The sequence below is a fragment of the Gavia stellata genome, chromosome Z, assembly GCF_030936135.1.
Source record: "Gavia stellata isolate bGavSte3 chromosome Z, bGavSte3.hap2, whole genome shotgun sequence".
NCBI lineage: Eukaryota > Metazoa > Chordata > Aves > Gaviiformes > Gaviidae > Gavia > Gavia stellata.
The window spans coordinates 27636459-27655455 of NC_082637.1; the positions used below are offsets into that span (position 1 = coordinate 27636459).

Below are 18997 nucleotides of genomic sequence, written 5' to 3' on the forward strand. Positions count from 1 at the left end.
TAGTACCTGTTTCATTCAATTACCTGCATTTTCTGTTCTTTAGAATCACACAATTGCAATAGATAGCATGAGGAATTTTGTGGCAGAACTTCAAGTAGGCTCAAAGCAGGACGGTTCAAACCTGCCATCAGTGCCACTTCATCTTGCCGGTCAATAGCCTCATTCACTTCGACTAAAGCTATGTGAACTGAAATGAAAACAATGCTTATAAACAGCAAATACACTTTTTTTTTTTTTTTTTTGGGGGGGGGGGGGGGCGGAGTAGAAGTCGTCCATTCCTGTCAGCATCTCACTTTTTGTAAAAGCCAGCTAGGATGGCAATCTTTATCCAGCAGAGGATTATCTATTTCAAGACCAATCCTACAAAGGGAGTCTCCGGCTCTGTGTGAGCCTGTGTGGGAGCGGTTCAACCACAGCCAACTGGAAGCTTATGAGTGAATTTCAGCTCTATATAGAAGAGGGGGTCAAAATTTACAGCATTCTGCACACAAAAGGAACTCAAACATAAGGAAACAGAGCAGGCAATAAATGATTTGATTCTGAACTGAGGAATCCTTACAGCAAAAACCACAAACACAGACATTAGCCCCCCAAAAGATTAGTAGAGAAGGAGCAGCAAGAAAAAACTGTTGTAGACAGATATTAGCTACTTCTGCATATTTTATAAGTTTCCACAGAAATATTTTGTTTGTTTATGTGGATTCAAGTCATGTTGAGCTGGAATCTGGGAGATCACGTGTTCTGTGCACACTTCCATAAGGATCCAGAATGGCTTACTGTTTATCTTATTGATATTGCCTTGAATCTCAGCTTGTGTCAGCAGCTCCTCATAGACGTCTCTCTCTTCTTCAGAGATTGTGCCGTTCTAAGAAAACAAAATTGTTGCTAGCACACACAAAAACTTTGCAGAGAGAAAAGCTATTATCAGGAGTAATTTAAACTGCATCAGCTGAAATATTTGCTGGATGTATTTGTAATGGAATTTGTTGACCACATGAACTAAAGAAATCAGCACTTCATGGTAACTGGCTAAGCAATATTTAAAGCATTTTCTGCTTCCTGTTAAAGAGCCATGTAAATATATTGTAACATTTTTCAATTACAGAAAGCATTAGCTGTCATGTAAAAAACATAGCAAGTAGTTTGACATTAAAGATCTGTGGCAGAGGTTATACTTTATGCTCAAAAAAGGTATCATTCTTTTCATAACTTTTTAAACAGAAAATGTGTTTTTTCTAAAGCAGCTGATAGAGGAAAACCAGTCTAATTTTGTTTTTAGTCTTATAATATTTTATCCTTTTGTTGAAGTTAAGCTACATCATACTCATAGTAATCTTATTCTTATAAAATTCGCTGTCAGCTTGTTGCATTACCATTATTTATCTTATTTAGCTTAAAAGCAGTTTTTTCTTAATTACACTAATTTTAAAAATTAATTTAAGTTACTTTTTAAAACAGTAATACTACAGCATGAGAAGCAACATGAAGAAATATGTATACTAGGAGGGCTAATAAAATACCGCTACCTTAAGTCTTGCGTTTGATTCTTTTCTCCTTTTAGCTTCAAAGAGTTCATTCTGATAGTCCTGTGCAAGTTCTTCATCCACGTTTAGCAACATTGCATTTGGGTTCCTCAGAGTCGCAATGGTTTTCTCAGCTATTCCCTTCTCAATAGCTTCATTAATTGCTATTACTGCTGCATGCACTAAAATTAAAAGCACAATCCTAAATTTCAGGAAGCAAAAGATATTAAAAACTCTCCCTGTTTCTTCTGATTTATTTGAAATTAATATATATTAATATATGTTCAACAATTTACATATTCCCCTTCAAACATCCCACTCCTAATGTTTCCCCTAGACTGCAGCAACAAAAGCACTCCATGTTTGCTCAAAGGTGGCACATTGCTCTCTGTTCCATGTTTGCCCTTCTCCCAACTAGGGGTTACTATTTTACTGACAGAAAATAAAACATCAGTTACATTTTATTGTTCAAGTCCTATGTCATTTAGAAGGCAATTATATGCAGGAATTAAAGCATTTTTAGTAGGTTTTCCTCTTAAAGTGGCTTTCATGTTCATAAAGGTACAAGAAAGACATAGGAAAGTATTGTCTAAACTAACTATATCTGAAAGATACTACACAAGAATAAGAAAGTTCAAACTCTGTGAAACTTGTCCTCCAGAAAACGTAGTTAATACTCCCCAGGCAGGGTGCAGCCCTACACACCACATCTAAGCCTGCCTGGAATGAACTGGCACCTTTCCTAACTGAGGATTGCCATGAGCAGCTGGGGAACCAGAGACACAGTGATGTAATGGTCCCTATTTCTGTCATCTGCAAAGCCATAGACAGCAAACTTCAAACAGGGAGAAAGAACACGCAAAGGGCTTGGCAGGGTTCCCAAAATGTTATTGCACAGGAAAAGGGGAAAAAGTGCCATAGGACTCACTATAGCCGTTGACCAGCTTCAGTGTTAAACATTTCCTTTGAGAACACAAGAAAACTTCAATTCCTAAACAAATGCTTAACTCCAAGATTTTAAGAGTCAGAAATGCTCTTGGTTTTCCACACAGCAAATTTACATGAATGTACAAAACCAAAACCACTTGCAGCTGAATTAGGTGTAGAGTAATGGCTGACACACCCCTCCAGGTATTCCCTGCACATGTTTGGCCCTGAGGTCAGTCTAGCTGAAGGACTTTCACTAGAGCTACAGTTTATCTGGACCTTCATGCCACAAAGAGACCCTAACTACTGTCTGGTGGCACATTCATCTCAAAGATTTTACAGACATTACTATATAAAATGTAATTAATGAAAAATGTTTGTCTAGAACTTATCACAAAGGAGGAACACAGCAGCTCCCCATTTATCAGCCCAGCAGCTTTTCTAGGATTTACTTTCATGCCACCAATAAGATGTGGAAGGGAAAATACGAATGCCATCCTTCCTTATTCTATCAGTACTTACTTGCTACATGGCCTTGCATGGTTTTGCTAAACTGGAGAAAACCGTTCAGTAAAAAGCACTTTTTTTGGATTAAGTTCAACTGAGGGTCTATACATCTGACTTTAGAGTGTTCAGTTTTTGTCAGTGTATGAAAGAAATGAAAGATGCTTGTCAATGATTAGGAAATGTGAGTTTTTAGGAAAACAAAGGTGTATACAAATTTAGGAAAGTAGAACAAAAGAGCAGGCGGTTGGAAACTTAACATGGGCAAATGAAGCATGAAGTGAAGTTATACATTCTGAGAGAGGGCGGTTACTGGAACAACTTGCCTAGCTGATGGTGGATAGTCCATTGCTTAGCATTAAATTCATGCTAGAAAGTTGTTCTGAAATTATTTTGCTCTAGCTCAGTTCAGCACAGCATCAGATGGGAAGCATGATCAGCCAGCATGGTGGAGGAGAAGCAAGCAGAGAGACACACTGGTTCCTTTGACATTGAACTTCAGGAACAGGGGAAGTTTAGACTGGACAATAGGAAAAGGTTCTTTACTGAGAGGGTGGTCAGTCACTGGAACAGGCACCCCAGGGAAGTGATCATGGCACCAACCCTGTCAGAGTTCAAGGACCGTCTAGATGACACTCTTCGTCATATGGTTTAGTTTTAGATCATCCTGTGAGGAGCGGGGAGTTAGACTCAATGATCCTTATGGGTCCCTTCCAGCTTGAGATTTTATGAACATCCAGATCAACTTCAAGGGGCTAAGAGAAGACTGGTGTTCTTAGACACACATATCACCCCCACATCCTCATATAACAAAGCACATAGGAAGGATGCAATCTCTTCCACAGTTGTGTAAGAGGCCTTACTGATTTAAGTGGAGATAGCAAAAAGTAGTCAAAAGATAGGTTCAAGGTTAGGAGAGATGTGAACAGATACTGGTGGATGTTGTGAACCCATCTACCATGAGAAACAGTGAGAAGCCTGACTGGGCTTGAAAGAGTAGTCTGGAGGCATGGAATAACAGAGAGGGTTACTTGCAGAATAAGATCACTTTGAAAGCACTTAAGCTTACTCTTTGTACGCTGATTTCTACTATTGCTGACAGCACAGAAGGAGTCATCAGCGTTTGTTTCGTTTCATTTCATATCTCCTTTTGCTTACTCCATTTCAGAAGCAGGGTGGTAGACCCTTTCCTCCAGCAGGATCTCCACGTCCAACCTCACTAGTGTGTGAGGGTTCCTATAGCAGATGTTTCCTGTTCTGGGGGAGGGCATGTTATCTACAGGACACTCCTTGCCCAAAGGGACAGAACCAGCATCAGGAAACCCTGCTTTTCTATGGAAGAATGAAAAAACTTCAGAAGTTAAAGGAAACCCTACACACACTATAAGCTTTCAGAGAAGGAAGTTGCAGCCCTTTCATCTTCAGGGAAGGAAGGAAGCTCCCTTGAAAAGTGCTTGGTAGTCACTAAATCTCTGAAAACTTGCTAAAAAAGGAGACAAACCATGCCCAATTTCAAAGGCAGTATTTTAAGAGCTAGCTTTCCATAGGCATGCACATATTAAGCTATAGCAGGCTCCAAAATATACAACACAGACAATGTGAATCAACATGAGGAAATGTGTTTTAAGTTAAGGTCTGGAAATTTCAGCACAGTAACATCATGAGGCTTGTTTTAATTATGCTACTCTGCAGGGTTTAACAAAGTTGCAATGGAACTTAATTCAGCCTTTATTCCCCCCACCTCCCTGTGTACAGTCTGCAGTACTGTTACTGGTTTGTATCAATGACCCACTATGCCATTGAACATACTCAAACCAGCCCTTCTGTTCTTCAGTTTGCCCCTCTGAATAGGTCTAGGATTTTGAACAAAATAACTAGAGCTCAAGTGTGGATTTAAGTGGACATACTTCATTTCATGCCTCATAAGTTCAAGCAATTGTTTTGTGGTTTGTTTCTTTTTTTTTTAAACATTTTAAAAACACTTCATTCCACAAAAAACTGAAATGAAGAAAAACAGACTTATAGATGGATAGACTCAGGCAGCAAAAAGCCATTTAATTTTTATTTTGTGTGGAAGCTGTTCAAGACAGACTCAAAAGGACCATAACTGTGCATCAATCCCCCTGAAAAGGAAAAGCTTATTTTGGATGCACCAGCAGAACGTGCTGTCCAGCACGGTTCTACCATGCTGCGAGTCACATGCCAGTGCTCAGGCAGATCAAAAGCTGCCCATGCAGGCAAGTGGTTCCTCCATGTGTGCACCACCATACGTGAGAGTTGTCTATCTGGAACAGTGCGTTATTCTCACAGCCACCTGATCGGGTGAGGAAAACTGCAAGAGCCCAACACAGGAAGGAGGCACAGAGTAGACACCTTATTCCCATGGCCGTCTCTATTGTGCCCCCTACAGTGCAGAGGCACATGCAGAGCTCAATTCATCATTCTAGAGGAGCACTAGCTACCAAAATGTTAAACCCATGCAAAAGATTATACAAAATCTTTGCTTCTGGTAGCACTTCCTATGGTTCAACGAAGATGCTCAAAAATGCAGAGTGAAAAATTGCAAGAGGTCTTGTAACAATGATGCAGTGTGATAGTGAAAACTTGCTTGCTTTTCTTGTTATTGATGAAGAGGTGGCAAACTGGGTGAATTAAAACACAGAAAATACTTTGTTAGTGTTCTGCCAGGTTATCCACTAGAAAACGGAACAAGAGCCACACTTACATGCAGCTTCATCCACTGATAATTCACTGGCCAGAATCCCACCAATTTTACTGAAAGATGGCATCTGTATACCGTACTTTTCTAGCTCCTTTCGCATGTTGCTGATTTCTTCCTCTGTTCACATAAAGAAAAGAAATATTATCAGAACAAAAGCATAAGAATTTAATTATGAATCACCACACCTACAAATACAGGTGCAATGTTTTTGAAAACACTTGTGGACAGGGCTTCTTAGCAGTTTTTCCTCCCCTTTTTGAAGGAATTTGAGATATGACAAGTATTCCATGCAAATTCACTCCCTTCTGTCCTTTGGAGACTGACATTCATTAAAAATAGCAGCCTCCTGCCTATTTAATTAGGATGTGTTCAGAACAACCTTGTAGGAGGAGAAGACCATAATAGAAAATATGTACAATGTTAGCAGATTTACTGGGTGAAGAAACCACCTAACATATGATTAGCTAAGCAGTTTATTACCTGTGAAGTCTACTTTTCCCAGTAGGTCCTGGATCTGTGGTGCTAATCCTAGTTTGAAGAGGTATAAACTGCAAAGAAGAAAATTAGAATTTAAAGTCCTGCATGTGGTTGAGATGTTTGCTTTCTGTACAAGAGAAAAGTGCTTTTATAAAGCTTGTCCTTTAACCCTTGACTTTCATAGGCCAATATGGAATAAATTAATGCCACAGTTTTCTTTGTGCTGTGTTTTTAAGTCTTACAGAAAGAGAAGTCTTTTTTGACTTGATGCTTCAAAGCAGCATCTCTAAGAGAGAGGCACTGTCATTGTATCTCACATCAGAGGGGATGTGTAAACAAGTAGAAAACCTTAGTGGAAGACAGTTAAAGAAATTCAAAAGCTAGTATTGGGAAAAAATATCAAGATGTGAATGCACTTTAGTACAGCTTATAGCTTAGGATCTATGTACTGTTTTGACTTGCATTATTACACCCCTGTAATTGGTAGCTGAAGACACACAAATCACGGACGCCCTTATTACTAAGTGTAGAAGAACAAAGACTTGCAAGTCCATCCAAGCCTGTCTCAGATACATTTGTGTCATTAGCTATTTAGCTTTTGGAAAATTAAGAAAGCTGAATTTGAAGTGCTGTCCAGGCACTAATATTTTTGTTTCAATATAGCATGAAAAATATCTATCCTCATTATTCCTAGAGCTCTGCAGTGCTACCTAAAAAAAAAACCACTGAGTACATCCATATTTTCTCAATATCTTCCAAACATAAGGCATGTATTTATCTACAAAAGACTAGTGTTTCTATAATTTATGAGTGAAATTCAATAAACAAGTGAGTTTTGCAAGCAGGCAAAAATACAGATTTTAAAACAAAGACTTAAGTAATGGATTCCTCCAAAAGCATTATTTTGCACCTCTTTTTTAAATTACTTCACACCAACTTCATACATTGCAGATGTGGCTTGGGGTTTTTGTTTCTAGAGGGGCACATTTCGTGGTGTTTTGTTTTTTTTTTGTTTTGTTTTGTTTTTTTGCGATTAACAAATTACAGGATGAGATTTAAAAGCAAGCATTTGTAACTGTCACATTTATTTCAAAGCACACGAATCAGCATTTCATCTTCCATGCTACTACAGCTACACCTCTGTCACTACCTGGATGGACACAACAGCATATCTCATGTAGGTCGACACTGACTGCTGCAGCCCCTCAAAGTCATTGCTGTTGCCATTGTCACCTTTCAAAACAGTCTTAAATGCAAGCTAGCTGTAGCAGGAAAAAACACATGACTATAGTAATGAACCAGGTTCCTCTATTACCCTGATCTGCCTGCCAGTCTTTCCTTGCAGGCTTTTAAAGAGATTTTACTTTAAGTTTGAGACAGGGACACAGACCTGGCTGAAGCACTGGGTGTCATACAAACAATTATGGAAATCAGCAGCATCAAATGGCTACGCTGGCGTTTTTTTTGTCACCACGATAAAAAAGACAGAGGGGTACAAAAGTGGTATGGACATTACAGATTCATATTTTTGCTGTTCAACACTTCCAGGTGGATATTGAGCCACGTGCATTACTTCATGTGCTCCTTTGTTTGGATGAGCTCATTAACCACCAGGTGGTGCTGACAATGTGCTTCGAGACTTGCAGGGAGCACAAAGATGCTTCTACTCTGTATTAAGGTATAATTTCACTTTGAACAGCTCACTTAATGCTTTTATAATGTAACTTGAACCTTAGGGAACCCACATAAAATCAAAAGCAGGGGGTCTTGGGTTGAGAAAGCTGGATATGAGGCATCAGGAGCAGGGGAGAAACAAAGGGGAAAAGGCAGTTCCCAGGTGAAGTTCCCTTTGCATCGCCAACACAGAACTGCAGTTCATGTCAGCCAGTGGTTCCTGGGTCTTGTTTTAAGCTTAGTTCATGTATAACATGCTGTAAAAAACAGATCTGAAAATAGTGCGCTTTTTTTAAAACATATGCTTGTTATTCTAGTGCTTCCTAGGAAAACAATGTTTTGAAGCTGTTCAACTTCAGAGGGATAGTTTGTCCAGGATGCAGCAGCAATCTGCTTGCAAAGATCATTTGAAAACTAAATTTTGCGGGGTGGGGGGGCATGGAATCTCATAAACACTGCTGTTTAGGAAAAAGAATCACTGTTAGCAACTTAATTTAAATGAAGCAATTCTTAACCTCATTTAGTCCAGGACGAAATATAAATTGGCTTTCACAAGAAAAATGTGCAAGAAATGAGAACTATGCCTTTGTAATTGTCACGTCTGGCTTTAAGCATTGATGTTTCAACAGGAGAAAGGCACAAGGGTAATTATATTCAACAGGAGTCTAGGAAGCGTTTGCTAAGTCACTCCTTCCTGGGCAGAGCAGTGCTTATTTGACAGTGAAGTTTTTCCATGTACTGTAAGTACAATTATCTTCATTTCAGTCTTGAACCAGGACATATCCTAAAATTATATTTAAACCATTTTGCTTAGAGTCATTGTCTATCTATCTTCAGCCCCTCTAGCAGCTCAGAGATCAGCAAAACCTCAAATAACCAAAGACTTTCCCTGTGAAATGTTAACATTTCAGATGTCAAATAGACTCTTTGGATGGATGGAGCTTTTTGCTCCTACTACTTACAGTTAAGGCTATTTCATGCTTCTTAGAGGAGCAATTAAAAATAATCTTATCAACTTTAAGCACTTAAATTATGCACACTGACTGTACGTAAATGAACTCATGTAGGAAAATTCTCAACTAAAGATATCTTCAGGATTTCCAAGAACAGGAATAAGAAAATAGCCTGTCTGTGTTAAATTTACATAGTTCTGTTGGAAAGTTCAAGAATCATGTTGCTTCGGAGTAACGACTTGATAACAAGTAACAAAGAATAGGAAGTAGGTCAACCCCTCACCTCTCTGAGAAAGTGCTCAGTTTTCCCAAGTTATAAGCCTTTCAAATTTGAGCACGTGCTCCAAGATGCATTAAAATTTAGCATTTAAACCCAATGGTGATTCCTCATATAGTGGTCATGTGCATATGCTATAGCTGCAAAGGTGAAAAGCCTGCTTGCTATTGCTATTTCTAGATGCTGTGGTGCTGGACCCTGAGAACAACAGGGACATGGACTTTTCCAGGGCTGGTGAACCCTGTACTGATTCCCTGGAGAGGATACTGTGACAAACCCAGAAGAAGAGCGGGTGGGGTGCGCTGCATGGAGCCAGGGGGACAGACACCAGCAGCTCAGTAGTTACAACAACAGAAGGGGAACAGAACTGGACCCCTACAGCTCAGTGTTGCTCTGACGCCAACCGAACTGGGAACACTGCTGGCCAAGCAAGGGCCCTGTCCTTAATTCTATTGTTTCCCAGACTGCTTTCAATGTAGGCTGTGTGCTGACACTGGAGTTTGATTTGAAAGACTCCAGTGAAGGACTTACAACATGCATTTTAGGACTTACAATGTGCATTTTCCCCTTCAGTGTGGCATGACACATTTGATATGAAGTCCATTTCTAAAACAGTAACTTGTAAGTACAGAGTTATAGCCTTGTGTTCATATGCAGCAAGGAAAAGTAATTTAAACAACACAAACTTAAAAGTGAAAGCTGAGACAACACAGACCAGTTCTGATACTGGCATAAATCTTGGGGCATGTCAAGATGGAGAAAGGAAAACTTCTACCAAAGGTCAACCCATTGCAAAATTCAGTTCAAGATGAAAAGGGTTATTGTTATTGCAAACATTAGGCACGTCTTAAGAAGGTATCTAACGGCTGGCCTTATTGTTCATGTAGCATTTAAATCCACGGTTGATAAAGTCCTCCTCCATACATCAGGAAGCAAATATCAGAAAACGTCATTGTGTTCTTCCACCTCCTACAAAACATCTGAGCCGGTCCATAACATGGCCAGAAGGGCATGCAGCCCACTGTGTCAGCCTGAGTTGGTTAACAGAGTCCCATGCATCCACTTCAGGAAATTGCTTCAAGCTTACACAAGACACTTGCTGACAGAACAGACCACACTATCAAGTTTTAGGCGAGACGTACCCTCAAACAGTCCTGGTGAGACTGTCCAGTTAATATTACACCAGGCACAATAATTTCAAGTGGCAACATTTGTCAAAGATGACAAAAAAAAATACCAGAGCTGTCAACTCTGAACACCTAGCATTCGACAGAAATATAATGAACTTTGCTGGTATGTCCTATTTATTGGCAGTGAGTGCACACAGGAGAATGCAAGAGTGGGCACATCATTTCAATGGTTAGACCTTAAAAAATTTCAGTTACAGCCTGTATTGAATAGTTTCTGACCTATAGCCCTGGAGCAGCTGATGTGCCTTTGAACACCATTAGGAACATAGAAGAGAGTTTGGGGCGTAAAGTAATTATGTCCTCTGCAAGCCTAGTATGCAAGGAAGTAATGAAAGGAAAAGGTCTTCATGTGCAGGAAATGAGCTGGGAGAGCTACAAGAGGGAGGAGCCGTCTGCCTACACCACCACCCCTCACACCAGGGATGGCACGAGGCAGATGTTCGCTACTTTTAGTGCTAAACATCAAGAAAATCCTTAAAGCAGGACATAAAAAATTTTAAGCTCTACCTTCAGTGGTGTGGTCAAAGCCTTCCAGACTTTACATTCAAAATCAAGTTGCTCAGAACTTTAAAATCTTGGAAAATGTTAATTTTTACATGAATGACCTCAGAATATAGTAATTATTTGCTCCTCTTTTGGGACAGAAAGTTATCATTTCATCATCATTTTCACTCTCATCAGCATGTCTGCCCCATGGTTATGCTGATATTTTGCTAAGGTTTTGTTAATTTATTTGGTTTCTGTTGCAGTATGTGTTTTGAAATGGTATGTACAGTTTGTGAGGGGGTGTACTCATTGAGAGAGGGATGTCTGCGCTAAATTCAATAGTCCTTCATTTCTATTTTGAAAATAATTTGGCCAATAGTCCTGGCAAAGTTGGACTTTTATCTCCAACTTTAAATTAATGAACTTGTAAATTCTGACAGATTTTGATATACTGGTTACCCTAAAGCCATTTCAAGACTTACACTCCTAGATTTGACAGTTACTTAAACTTTTACTCCCATCACTAGTTACCTTAGAGCATGAATGCAATATATCATCCTAGGGATGTTTTTCCTATCGTAGACATCTGTAGTCTCCGGATAAAAGATCTGAAAAACAAAGAGCACAGAGTTAAAGGAGAAGACATATTACTGAGCAGTAAAGTAGCTAAAATGAGCTCTCTGTAGAGCCATACCTTAAACTTACAGAATTTCAGCTGTTACTTCTACACAGTTATGAATCAAGTCTCTTCTGATATTATTTTAACTTTATCAGTAGTTTTCTTAAAGAAGAATTTAATAAAGCATAAAAGCTACTTAATAGGAGGGGAAAAAAGGAAGATAAGCAGATAGCATTTCAGCAAGATTTTTAGAAAAGGTTCTTTGGCACAAGCTCAGCCAGTAGGGCTTGTCCTCCTACAGTTACAATTTGCAAAGCCTCATTACAAACCAAACCTATCGAGCATGGTTTAAAAATGCAAAATTCTTATTGTCAGCACCCCTAACTTTGTGAATACATCATTTACAGAGAAAGATATTCAGAGAGAGAAATATTAAGCAATTTAGCCAAAAAGCCACATCATAAGTTCCAGTTCTGGTTCTGCCACTAATTTGTTCCTGGCCTTGGTCCCAGTCACTAAACACTGTTTCTCCACAAAAATGAAATAAAAGACTTAGCTAACCGTGAGAGTTGGCAGCGTGCTTCCAGCCCAGGCCGGGCACTCGGGGCTACGCTGTCCCATGGTTAATAGCACAAGACCGAGTAAGTCAGGAACACAGTGCCCTCTTCATCATTTGCTTACAACAGCTCTGGGAGGGAGACTCAGGAAAGCTTTTGGCCATGTCCATCCTCCGCAACAGAAATGAAACCTTTCAGAGGAGGGATGGCAGGGTGGAAATCAGCAGCTGAAAGGAGGACTCAAGTTAGACTAAAAAAAAGCCTGCCCTGGGAAAGGCAAGACCCTCTCCATCTCTATGGCATTTCTGGTGGCAGTCATGGGTGCCCTTTTCTGCTTACGGACACCTGCAGTGAGTTTGCCCACAGTGACTGGCTATTAGTCCCTACAGCCCTACAGGCAGCCGTCTGAGCATCCCCACTGTGCCCGACCACAGCACATGGGGCTCAGGTGGCTCAGGTGCCCCGGGGCAGCTGCTGGGCAGGAGGGAGTACTTGCCCCAGGCTGTATGCAGGTGCCGAAGTGTCCAAACAAGCAGCATAGGTGTTTCCACACAGCCCTTTCTTAAAGGATTTTCATCTGAAAAAGACTCACTGGTGCCCAGAAACAGCAGCAGAGGGGGGAGATGACAAGTGAAGACCCGCAAGGAAGAAGATAAATATGAGAAGCGACCCAAGAAAGCAGCTGGCAGAAGAGGAGCAGCAGCATAGCCACGCAGATGCACTGGCAAGGACAGTCTGGAAACAGGGTAGAGGCAGAAAAGCTGGGATGTACATTAAGAGGAAGACGCAGCAAGAGATACAATGACAGGTAGTAACCTAAAGGAAGCAAATATTTAAGTTTTCTGTTTTAAAGCATATTCCTTCCTTTCAGGCCCCCACAGAGACTGTACTAGCAATAAGATATAGCTAAAACACGGCTAGTGTCCCTGATTGTCTTCCCATGGGAGAGGCATCCTGAGCATTTCCACCCACAGCACTCGTCCACAGCAGCCTCAGCCCATGCACACCAGCAGCAGTAGCACATAACTGACATTCCCACTGCCTTCAGCGTTACCTTCACTTCAGATTTGTTTCTTGAGTTACCCCTTTCCAGTAGACTTACAGTAAACAACCATTTATGCTCAAGCAGATGACAGGGGATCTCAGTGAGTCAGTGCCTTGAGCCGGCTTCTTTGCTAAAATTTAAAGGCTTACCTTAGGCAGGCCAATGGACTCCATTGCTCTTAACCACTGCACGGTGTTGTCGGTGTGCCGAAAATGAAGGCCAGATCTCTATTGGAAACATAAAATGAAAAGGTGATAAAAATCATATAAAGCAAGTTATCTAATTATTGATCCTTCTGTTGCTTCTCAGTTTAATATCCTGAAGTCGACTTCAGGGAATTTTCCCTTATTTGAACCTGGAGACCAAAGTGTCACAGCCACAATCCAGCTAATGAAGCATCCTAGCAAACCAAGAGCCTCACGCTGTCCAGCTCATTCTTTTATGTAACATAAGCCAGATTTGTACGCATCTGGGTGGACTGTGACTGAAGTGGCCATTTGTACAGCCCTTCAGCAGTCTTTGGGAATAAAAGACTGGCTGTCAAATACCAGGAACCTCTACCTCCAAAATACCAAGGTGGTCACTCAGCTCAGCACTACCGTGAAGGAGAACAGATAAGAAGCTCTTAGCCACTCTTCAGATCTACCTGAATACCTGACCGTCCCTATAGCCTGCGCAAGCAGCAGTTAAAAGAGCAAAGTGGGAAAGTATTTTAATTTTTTTTAAGAATTTTTAAAGAGTCAGGATAAAGGGGGAAAAGAAACCTGAACTCAAGTTTTGGAGATTTTCAAGGGAAGCATTTAAATGTAACCGGGATTCTTAACCATGCTTCTGTTAACCACATGGGACCTTGAACAGCTTAATTTCTAAATTCTCAAACAACAGCCAGTGATAACACCTTAAAAACGTCCATTGAAAATTTTTTCTGTCCCCCTCTACATGTTGAGATAATGTATTCCATAGTGGGACTACTGCATATGCATATATATATTTCTATATTATTGAGGATCTTGGACTTAAGCAGCTCATGCAGGTAGCAAGCTAATTAATTACTGGTTGTTTGTTTTTTGCTTCTCAGTGTTAAATTTGGTAAAATAAACACAAAGATCTAATGAAGTGAATGTCCTCCTGTACAAAATGAGGAAGATTCAGAACAGTTATCAAGTTTAACTACTGAATTGCTTCTGGTTCCTATGCCTACTGAGAAAAAAATTGTATAAATGGTAAAGCTCATGTTCTCCCTGGAGCCAGAAGTGCAATTTGTTCAGCTTTAAAAACATTAAGTGACACTAACGTAGTTTTTCTAAGGGTAAAACATTTCTAACTTATCACGCTGGCTTCTTAGTGCTGTGTGTCTTCCATCTAGTCCTGACAGCCTTATGAAAGAGATGCAGAAAGTTAACCAACCACACTTGGCTATCTTTAAGAGGTGGAAGACAGACACTATGGGTTTTTTTGTCCTGTCGGTGAGAGAACTGAAAAAGTTATTACCTTATAGCGGGCCTGCTCCACATCGTAGATCTTTTTGTCTGACACCACGTTAGGGGCAAAGAATTTCGCAAGCTTGGCAAGGTAAACACCATTTCTTAAACCTTCCTCCAGCTCCGTAGTTGGGGGCAGCTCTTCTTCCAAGCAGACCTCCATCCACCTACAGACACATCATTTGAGAAACATTGTTATTTGTTATTTTAATAGAAGTGACATCTTTCACCCCCAAACGTCGTACTTTTAATGTCATTACCACAACATAATTGTAATCAGTAAGAGAAAAGGGCGCAGGCTAAGCAGAAAATTCTCTTATTCATTCACATAGCAGATCAAAATGACTAAAGAATCATATCTGCACCATGCAATCATGACCCATCAATAACCAGACAACATGCTTTGAAGTATACGTCCTTTAAGGTGTCTAATTTATTTTGTGTTTTCACACTGCTGTGTGAAAATGTTCAGATCTTTTGAACAGCATTAGGCTTTTAAATAGACAGTAATTTAAGGTGAAACCAGAAGAGAACACAGAGTGCTGTGTATTATTGATGTTGACATTTAAAAATCTCTGTGATAGCTATGCCAGGGCTGAACCCCCAGAGCGTCAAGGCCAGCAACGTGCTGGGCGAGGCTGGTTCCTGCAGCCAAGGTGCTCTCCATGTTCACCCGTGAAACACGTGGTGCCAGTGCTGCAGGAAGGAGTGAAGCTTTTTGTTGAAACAGCCCAAGGTACTTTATGCATTTGAGGTCTGCCTGGCAGTGAGTTGGCTGACACATTTCCACTGCCCATCAGGTGGGATGGCTTCTCGTCAAACAGTGACTAAATCCTTCAAGGTGGCAAACTAGCTCAGTTTTTGAGTCTTGGATGTGATAGATATGGTACTAGATAGAAAACAGTAATTATTAAATACATAACCAGTTCAGAAGGCCAGTGACAGCCATAAAACTATATTATCCGGTATGTTTATATTGAATAGCCAAATGAAACTGCTACCAAAGCACTCCTGAAAAAGGTTAGCATCCTAATCACTGGACCAGAAGTTCCTTACATTGGTGGTCTAAGTGTTTTGGCCCTGTGATATTATTCTTATTTCTAGCAGCTAAATCACATTACAAGAGCTATAAATCTGGTTAGTGCTTTCCCAATTTTTTTTTTTTTTTGCTTAGGCAATCTCTGCTGTTGTTAGAAAGACATTAATACCATTACAAATGGACAAGAACAAAGCTGAAGATATTAGTTCGCTTTACTTGTTGTCACTAGGGCAGTGTTGCTGTATGCTGCGTGAGACATCATTACAAATCTAACATCACCTCCACAGGGGTGACTTCAGAAACCAGAAAGCTGGGATCCAAGTTGGAAATGAGCCAGTTTTTCCCCCACCATGTGGAAGAAAAAAAGCTCACTACATCATTTTTTTTCACATTAAAACTCGAGACAAATGACCTACTTCATTACACTTTTGGATTTGTTACAAGACATAAGAAAGTTGTTTCACTGAAGCACAGACTACCCAAATAGCTCTTCAGGAAACCACCAGCCATAAATCTGGGACAATATCACACAAAGCTGCATGGAGCAAGTGTCAGTAGGAGAACTGTAGTTTGCAGTATAAAAGCTGCTGCGGTGAGGAGAACTGTGTCCCTGACAAGCTTCCCTGCTCTGTCCTGTGTTGGGTGTTCACGTGTTATGGGTCCATGCCAGGGGTCCCAAAAGTCGTCCTTACTAATGACATTTTATAAACTAAATAGATAGACACACTTCGGCAAAATGTCACAACATTTGTCTTCTCCAAAACAGAGGGCAAGGAAGAAGAAACAAAGAATGTGTACTCCCAGCAAATGTGGGTTTCACCTGAGCCAGTTAACTCTTTCTATAGAATTTAATTCCTAAAATGTGTCTTCTAAAAAAAGTTTTGTACGGATAACAGGAGGAGTTTGCTGAGCCACAGGAGGTACTCACCATGAGCTGAAGCTGGCCCTGTTGTCCAATGGACCATCTCCAGTGAGATGAACCATATGCCCCCGGAGCAGTGTTTGGTACCTTGCACTGGATCCTTTAACACTTCTAATTCTCAGTTTTCTTATGAAAACATTTTTCTGACAGCTTCAGTCCAGGGCACCAAAAAATATTACGTTGGAACAGTCTTTGAAGATACACACATATGCACCGCAAAATTGCTTGTCCCTTCTGGTACAAAAGTTTGATACTTAGAGGCAACTTTCCCCTGGCCCAAAACGAGCTGGTGCAGCAGCTCCCCCTAAAAGCCAGCCAGACCCTGCTATTTGCCCTTCCATCACAAGCAGCTCTTCCTCAGGCTTTCCTTCACCATACAACTGAGGTTCACCAGCAGAAAAAGCAGCATGTGTCAGCACCAGCCCAGGTATTACATTTAACAGCCTTATAGCTGAGTGTCCATCAGCAAGGCATCGCTTAGTGCTAAGAAGGGAGGGCTAATAGCAACCTGGGCACGACACTAGGAGAGAGTGGCAGCCTTCAGAGCAGGTCTAGGTTATAATTTATAATCCTCCAAATTCCTGTCCTTGTGACACAAAGAGCTTGCTATTCATAACCTGCTGCTGGTTTGGGGAGGCAGAGGAAAGGATGCATCTAGGTGAGTTGAGTCTGGTTTTATAAAAAGGTCCATATAAAATTGAGTCATTCCCCAAGCTCTAAATTGGATGCTGATCCGAGGTGAAAGTTACTCCTCAGCTTTTCACACCTCCTGTTATTCAACAACAGCAAAACTGTTTTGGATTTGTTTCCAGCATGGTGAAGAGCCTTCAAGATTAATCTGGAACCATCCTATTCTGGACAGGGAGGCTACCCTGTCTAGTGGGTAAAAGCAATACACTGAGGAGCAAACAGGAAACAGTATGAGGAAGCAAAGAAACCAGACAAAAAAAAAGAAAAAAGAAAAGGGGTAATGAAGAATACAGTTGTCAATCCAACAAGTCCAGATAAACATACAAGAAAACAAGTCTCTTTTCAAAGGAGAATGTTAGTAACTCAGCGGAAAAAAGGAAAAAATAGAAGTAAATGGAGCAGACCTGAAAGATGCTAAGAGTTTCTTTCCATTTATAGCTAAAAATCTGTAAGTGGTATCCATTCTAGAAAAACTCACAGATCTGCAATAGGGCAACTGTAACTTACAGCTTTTGGGAATCAGTCTCCAAGACTGAGAACACAGCTACATCTGTATTACATATAAGACAGGTTTTACCACTGTAGGGAAGTTGCAGAACTTAGCTACAACAAGATCTACTGTGAAAGGATTTACTCTATTTTGCGCATGTTTAATCAGAGGAAGGAAAAGCCTCAGGATTTGCATGAAACCCTGCAAATATACAACCAACCTTCTAAGTTTTAATTATGCAAACAGCTGCCCAACTCTTACTCTCTCTCCTAGTATTTATTGAGACTCCTAGTATTTATTGAGACATCTGTAGCACTTTTCTCCCCAATGCTTGCAATTACAGTAGTTTTGTTCCCTTTACACTGATTCAGTTAAAAGGGAATTGTGGTTTTAAACAGAAAGGAGCATTACTTTAAGGTTGTGAGGTTCTGCTTTTTAAGACACAGTTCAGTGAGTTTATGAAAGTTATTATATGACATGATGCCAACAGCGGGAGTAGACTGGACTGAAAAAAACAGAAATCTTCTGTTTCTTTAAGTGAAACAGAGACTATCCACCTGACAATAAGGATTTATAGGTACCTTTGGAGCAATTTATTTTTCTTCGGAGCTAAAAAGCAGCATTGCCTTTGGCTCACCCACTGTTTTCCTGAGCACACAGTACTGCAGCATCAGCATCAGATTTAAGTCTGTTGCAGAAACTGTTCCCCACAAAAACCAGTTAATACTGTGGCTATAGAAGAGCAAGGGCCTATAACTCAACGTTAGACAGTATGTTTTTCTTCAGTATGAAGCTTGTGGAATAAGACTATTATAGCTATCAAACGTGCACGTGCATTTCTGCCATTTCTTTTTTCTACAATGCAATCCCATAAGTAATACTATGTTTTTAACAACCTTAACTTACTGACAGATGTATGCCATGAAAAACTGCCACAGTGTTGAACACAATGGTTGACTTGGTCACTCATTAGAGCTAAACCCAAACCCCACTCCATGGTGCAGGAACAAAAGCCAATCTCAGAAAGCAGACCAAAACATGCAATGTCCCTGAAGTCCTGGGTAGCACCATCAAAAATTAGCTATCATTAGAACAGCCCTGCAGAGGTTCCCATGCCTGTTTTAGTCTTATCGTTTGGGTTCAAACATGCGTAAACGGATATTTTCCTGAAGAGAAATACTTGGGATCATACACCAGTAGGCATAAATACAGCCTGCTTTTATTTTCATAATACTGCAGTACTTGCCAGCACAGAAACTGCTTTTTGATTTGCCTTAGACAAAAACCCAAACCTGATCAATGCAAATAAATCTCCAAAACTTTAATTCCAATATGTAGTAGTGGAAAGCCTGCCAGGAGCGAATATTGAGGTACGGTTTCCTTTTGCTTTGCTCAATTCTTTTTTTGACTCGACAATCCGA

At 40.4% G+C, this 18997-nt stretch overlaps 1 protein-coding gene across 1 annotated transcript in view; it reads right to left on the minus strand.

The window, feature by feature from the left end:
* Nucleotides 1-18997, minus strand: part of IQGAP2 (IQ motif containing GTPase activating protein 2) — a 107094-nt gene that overhangs the window by 48163 nt on the left and 39934 nt on the right. Inside the window, exons 2-8 of the mRNA XM_059833487.1 lie at nt 14446-14602; nt 13104-13181; nt 11265-11341; nt 6157-6224; nt 5680-5793; nt 1527-1705; nt 778-865 (exon numbers count right to left, since the gene is read on the minus strand). Coding sequence (XP_059689470.1) covers nt 778-865; nt 1527-1705; nt 5680-5793; nt 6157-6224; nt 11265-11341; nt 13104-13181; nt 14446-14598 — 757 coding nt within the window. The 5' untranslated portion in view covers nt 14599-14602. The remainder of the gene's footprint in view (nt 1-777; nt 866-1526; nt 1706-5679; nt 5794-6156; nt 6225-11264; nt 11342-13103; nt 13182-14445; nt 14603-18997) is intronic.